The sequence below is a fragment of the Chinchilla lanigera genome, unplaced genomic scaffold (genome assembly GCF_000276665.1).
Source record: "Chinchilla lanigera isolate Chin_1 unplaced genomic scaffold, ChiLan1.0 scaffold00011, whole genome shotgun sequence".
Classification (NCBI taxonomy): domain Eukaryota; kingdom Metazoa; phylum Chordata; class Mammalia; order Rodentia; family Chinchillidae; genus Chinchilla; species Chinchilla lanigera.
The window spans coordinates 22,546,920-22,552,919 of NW_004955412.1; the positions used below are offsets into that span (position 1 = coordinate 22,546,920).

Genomic DNA, 6,000 nt, shown 5'->3' on the forward strand with positions numbered 1-6,000 from the left:
AGGAGATAGACTTGCTTCCTTCCCACTGTACATTTGCAGCAAGGTTTCTGCCCTTAACAGAAACTCCTGTACACTCTCTCTCTCTTATTTTTCCTGTCTCTGAGACCCTGCACCCATCAAGGCAGACAGAAGCCTAGATTTTATAGCAAAGAGAGCTCACTATGTTATAAGTATTTCTCAAAGGATGGCCCATTGAATACCTATATGGAATCACCTGAGGTGGGTGGAGCCTAGGAGAGCCCCATGTGCTTCTTAGGTTCCCTGAAGTTTGAGATTCCTGCTTCAAACCACTATGGCTTGACTGTCCCCTTCAAGCCCTACCTCCAGGTTCTTTCCCCAACTCTTTTAACTGATGTTGGAAAACACCAGTTGTTTTCCAGTATCATTGGATTTACTGTGGTGTTTTCCAGTATCATTGGATTTACTGTGGCTCTTTGCATTCATAACTGTGACCTGCCTGGTATTGATTCCTATTTTTTTTTGTGTGTGTAGGCCCTTTTTTCTATAAGAGTTATGGGGAACTGCTGCTTTGGGATCATGCTATATTCTGCTTTGAATCTTTTGCTGTGTCCGCCACAATGACAGGCAAATGGCTGGTGCCCCATACATGCTTCTCAAACTAAAATGAACTGTAAAAAGAGAAATCTGTTACCTCTGTCCTTTCCTTTCAAGGCCCATCTGTCTACCGAGTAACTTGCTTATCCTTCTCTGAAAATGGTTTTTTGTTACTAAGACTCTGACCAGAATATTAACATACTCTAGCAAACTCTGACTAAGCTAGTGAGCAAAGCCTTAGTTGTATATCTCACTCAGCTTTTGTGCCTTCTTTCTGTGTAGATTGTTGGTGCGAATTTGAACTTGGTGTTGTCTCCAGCCATCACCTCTTATTTTTTTAGTGTAGAAGTCTTCTAACTGGCTTTTTGCCCTCATTTCTCCCCTTTTCTGCCTGTCTTCCAGTAAGACACATGCTGATATGTATTCACAGCCACCCCTGCTCTTGGGGCTTTCCAGTGGCTCCCTTCTTGTCCAAGAATAAGTGGCATCATTTGCCTTGGCTTAGCTTTCTAGGGCCTTGGTAATTTTAGAGTTACCTCTGACACTGGTCAGTTTCCCCAGAGAGAATTCCTACAATTCCCTGCCTAGACAATAGAGATTTTTTATGGGGTTCTTGGGGCAAGATATGAGATCTTCACCTTCTGTTGTCTGTAGGTTTAATCTCAGCTTTATAGTAAGATGTTCTTATGCCCACTATGCCTCTGTGAGCAGCTCTCTATTTTTATTTTGCTCACATGACAACCTGCCAGTCTTCTGTTGGGATGAGGTATGTGCTGATCGTCTCATGGGGCTGTTAGGTGGAAGGGATGTAGGGGATGTAACCACTGCTTTTTTGTTGTTGTTTTTGTGGTACTGGGTGGAACCCAGCTTTGTGCGTGCTAGGTGAGCATTCTACCACCGGGTTATGCTCCCGGCCCCTGTACCTGTTTCTTAAACATCTTTCAGTTGGTTCCTTTATTTTATTTCCCCCCTTCTTCACTCCCAGTTAAGAGGAGCCAGTTTCTGGGCTTTTTGAGGAATTCATGGTATCGAACTGGTTGTTTCTTGTTGTTTCTGCTCTCGCAGCTCAGAGTAGGATACAAGCTTCTTTCATCTCTTTAGTCACTTGCCACTGTTTGTCTGCTTTCCAGCTTCCTAAAGTTCATTACTTTTGTCTGTTTTCCTGTTCTCCATGCCCTTGTGGGTTTAGGTCTGTAAGATCAGTCTCTGAACTAGGTCTCTAGTGGGTCCTGTGAGGGAGCAAATTAGGTGTCAGCATGCAATCTGCTGTCTTGGTCCAGAGCGTACACTTGTCTTCAGGTGCCCACAGCAGTCCCTGAAGCACTGTACTGTCCTAAGAGTTGTTGCTGTTACTGCCAAGCTCCTCAGTACTAACACGTGAATTTTTAAAATCTCTTTTCCAGCAAATGTCACTGCCCCCTCCACACCCAGCCAGGTTGGGCGCTGTGACCGATTTGAGTTCGAGTGCCACCAGCCGAAGAAGTGCATCCCCAACTGGAAGCGCTGCGATGGCCATCGGGATTGCCAGGATGGCCAGGACGAGGCCAACTGCCGTGAGTAGTTAGGGCAGGCTTGAGAGAGTTGCACTGTGTGTTTGTGTGTGTGTGTGTGTGTGTGAGAGAGAGAGAGAGAGAAAGAGAGAGAGAGAGAGAGAGAGAGAGAGAGAGAGAGAGAGTCCAGGCACTTCTGTGTAATTATGCTTTCATAGTATTCTCCACAGGGACTTCACGGCACAAATCCACATCATATTATATGATAGTCACATTTTTAATAAGTTGTTTATTTTAAATATGAGGAACAGACCCATTAAAAATTTTTCGGAGGGGATGAGAAAAATAAATAGGGATTTTGTTATATATTTCAACTGAGTGAGATACCTGTGGGTAAAGCCATTATCTTTCATATGTGCATTCACTCTTCTTGATGTATTTAGTGAGTATCTGTGAGGTGTAGAGACCATATTATTTGGGCAGGATCACCTCCAGCACCCCATTAAGAAATTCAGCCTTAGACCCTAGGGTAATTCCAGTTGGTGAGGCTGAACCCAGTGTGAAATAATGTCCCCACTGTGTATGGGTTCTGAGCTGAGACATTTGTCAAGCATAATCGGTCTTGACCCCTGATTCCCCAGTGTACCCATGGAGGACCCTTGGAGTAGGTGATAGAGGGAGACCATGGCCCTGTGAGCTGACTGAGGTTTACAGTGTATGTTCAGCAGGGATGTCCTACATCTCAGCATGACTCTTAGGAGGCAGCGGGTAAAAGTAGACAACCTCGAAGTGAGGATACAGAGATGAGGTCATGCATTTCCTCCTCATCCAAAAGACAGAGCGTTTTGGTCCCTGGCTGCACACGAAGTCCACCTCTGGTCTGATGGATAGAACTGTAAAGATTTGGGGAGTGTGTGGCCAAAGAGTACCCATCTCTCATTATCAGCATGCCTCTCTGATGATGGACACTGCTGTGGGTTGGGGCTCCTTCCTCTTGGGGGTCTCCTCTCCATCAAATCATTTACTGACTATAGGCAGAGATGTCCCAGCCAATCACATGCCCTTTACTACCGGGCAGAGCATTTGTCTATGTCTAATTTTCCTCTGGTGAACATAGAGTGGCAAAGACTGACCCTCTTCTAAGCAGAGAGCCCCTCTTAGCCCTAACCACGCAGCAAGTGTCTCTAGTCCTCTTCTTTGATTCCTGTTTTGGTCACATTTCTTTCTTTAACAATTTGTAAGTGAAAATTAAAGCCCCAAATGGAACTCTACCCAATGTTACCATTTCAGGGTAGAACAGGATTAAAAATAGAGAATGTTAGTTATTTCTTAATTCTTCTCAGTAGTTATGAAAGTTATATAACAGCAGAATCATGTGAGAAATGCTTGTGAAAAATGTAAGTTTGGTCGTTTTTGACCATTGAATCAGGAGCAGTTGCCAGGAGGACGCTCAGGATTGCATCCCTCTGTGACCCTTAGCATCAGACCAGTGTGGTAAATTCTGTGCTATCCTAGATATTTGGTGTGTGTCTGGTAAGAACTTCAGTCTGGCTGGACAAATACTTGTTGATCACACAGGATTTGGAGGCACAAATTCTAACGGGAGAAACATGAGCACCCAGTTGCATCTCAGTATAAGGTGGGCAGTAACAGAAGTGGTTTCAAGGAACTGATGTAGTCCAGAAGTAGACCACGCCATCTTCCTGGAGAGGTGGGAGCTGGTCAGGAAAAGCATCGAGCTGGTGACTCCTGAGTGGGTTTTGTTTGCTTGTTTATTTTAAGAAATGTTTTCCTACTATGTCACCTAGGTTAGTGCTGAGCTCTTGGGCTCAAGTGATCCTCAAGCCTCGGCCAAGTAGCAGGAACTACAGGTGCACACCACCTTTCTCAGGTCTGGAGGAGTATTAATGGAGAACAGTGAGGCAAGGTGACAGATGACAGGCATCGTGGGGACAGCATGGACACCTAGAGGCTCAGAAGCGTAAGAAAACAGGTCTGAGGAGGGCCGCAGGCAGGGCAAAGTTTGAGTGCAGAGAGACAGGCGAGGGACTTGGGTAGACCATCCATAGTAGGACTTTATCCTTCTGCTCATAGGAAACCATTGCAGATTTTAGCAGGAGTGGAGGTACCCTTACATTTTAGATCACTCAGACTTTGTTATGAGCGGGAATGGGTTGAACAAGGAGGATGTGAGATTGGAATCCAATGCCAGTAAGGAGTCTAATGTGATAGGACTATGAAAGTGAAACAAGAAAAATATATTTTAGTATATCAGGGGCCGGAGCAGTCAAGAGGAAGGAATAATGAAGTCCTCGCCTCTGGATGACTGGAATACTGTAGCTGCCGGCCAAGGTGGGGGTGCCAGGCTTTCCTGTGTGGGGCTGGGACCATAATGGGCTCCCTTATTGACAGTGGAGGCTAAACTAGTGTGAGGCTTCCTAGTAGAAAGTTAGAGGAAGGTCTGTCATTGTAGGAGTTGTTTTGATCCTGCTCATGTGACATCTTCATTGTCAGGGGTCTTCTCCACATGATCTCCAATGAGTCTTTGCCAGGTTGCACACTTGCATGGTTCCCCATAACTGTCTCTATAGTTTTCAACCTGTGGAGACAGATTTCATTATGTCCTGGAGGTCTTGCTAGGCTGCTGACTTGAGGCAGAAATATTAGCCAAGTTCTTAACCTGACATATGAAACTTACTCATTTCCAAATGTATGGGATTTTTTTTCCTTCACCTGTGCTTTTTGTATACAAGTTACAAGACCCCCATCAATCGTGCTGCTTTTATTTTCCACAAAAGTCATTTCTGTTTTTGTTCTGTTTGTCTGAAAGATCCTTTCTTTGTCCAAAAGTCAAGGAGTTTGATAAGCTGTTAGTTAGGGATCTCTGTTCAAGAAATACCCTTTTACTGTCGCCCTTTCTTCATTTTCTGGGTGGATTTGTTTTGTCTGCTTGTTGTTTAGATTAGGAAAATGGTAAGGTAGTCCATTAATAACATCTTCAGTAATCAGGAACTGAGTAGATACAGGTACATGTTGAGGATGAATTGTACATCAGTACACTTGGTTCTAATTATCAGGAACTCAGAAACCAAAAAGCCTTTGACTGTATTGCCTGTGTATTAGTTTTTCTTTTCATTATTATGCCTATTGGCGTTCTTGCTCTTTTGGCTTTTGTTTTATTTTTCTCTTTATCGTAAGTGGTCTTCAGGCGGCTTCGACTTTGCTCCTTATATGTGCTGTTATAATGTTCCCTGATACTTTTCAAGTAGCTCTATCCTGCTCAAAATGTCATCAGTGACTTGGATGAAAATTTGACAGGCATGCTTGTCCTATGTGCAGGCAATAAAAGTCAACAAGATAATTTTTTGTGCAATAATTAGGACTTAAGAAAGGAAACTAACATTTGACAGTGGAGTTTAATGTATCTTTCATTATTCTTATGTAAATCATATATTTATTCCACTTAATTTTCAACCTTGTGATTTGGTATTGCTCCATTTTAGAGCTAGGAAACTGAAGGTTCTAAGAGGACCACTTAGTCAGTAACAGACGGAGATATTTCCTGAGATATTTCCCACAAAGACTTGTGATCTTTCCGTCATATTATTTGTGTTGAAAGTTCTTATGATGGAAGGGTATCCCACATTAAACACTGAGAGTTTAAATAGGGATTAGTGTAAAATTCTATGCTTACATTAAAAGTATGAAAAAGTTGACCCTATGACATTGAAACAACAGGACAAGTTGACCCTGTGCTCACCAAAGTGACAGTCGGAAACTTTGAGCCTGGTAACTGTACATTAAGGTGAACATGAAAAATAACTACTAAAGCGGAAAAGAAATAGGATCACCCGCCTGGGTGATAGTAACTCATTAATTGAATGTCTAAGCCACCGTCGTCAGCCTGTTTCAAATCTGTCTTTTTTTTTTTTTTTTTTTTTTTTTTTTTTTTTTT

At 43.1% G+C, this 6,000-nt stretch overlaps 1 protein-coding gene across 1 annotated transcript in view; it reads left to right on the plus strand.

Annotated features, from left to right (window-relative positions):
- Positions 1-6,000, plus strand: part of Sorl1 (sortilin-related receptor, L(DLR class) A repeats containing) — a 154,196-nt gene that overhangs the window by 124,936 nt on the left and 23,260 nt on the right. Inside the window, exon 32 of the mRNA XM_005378364.2 lies at positions 1,959-2,108. Coding sequence (XP_005378421.1) covers positions 1,959-2,108 — 150 coding nt within the window. The remainder of the gene's footprint in view (positions 1-1,958; positions 2,109-6,000) is intronic.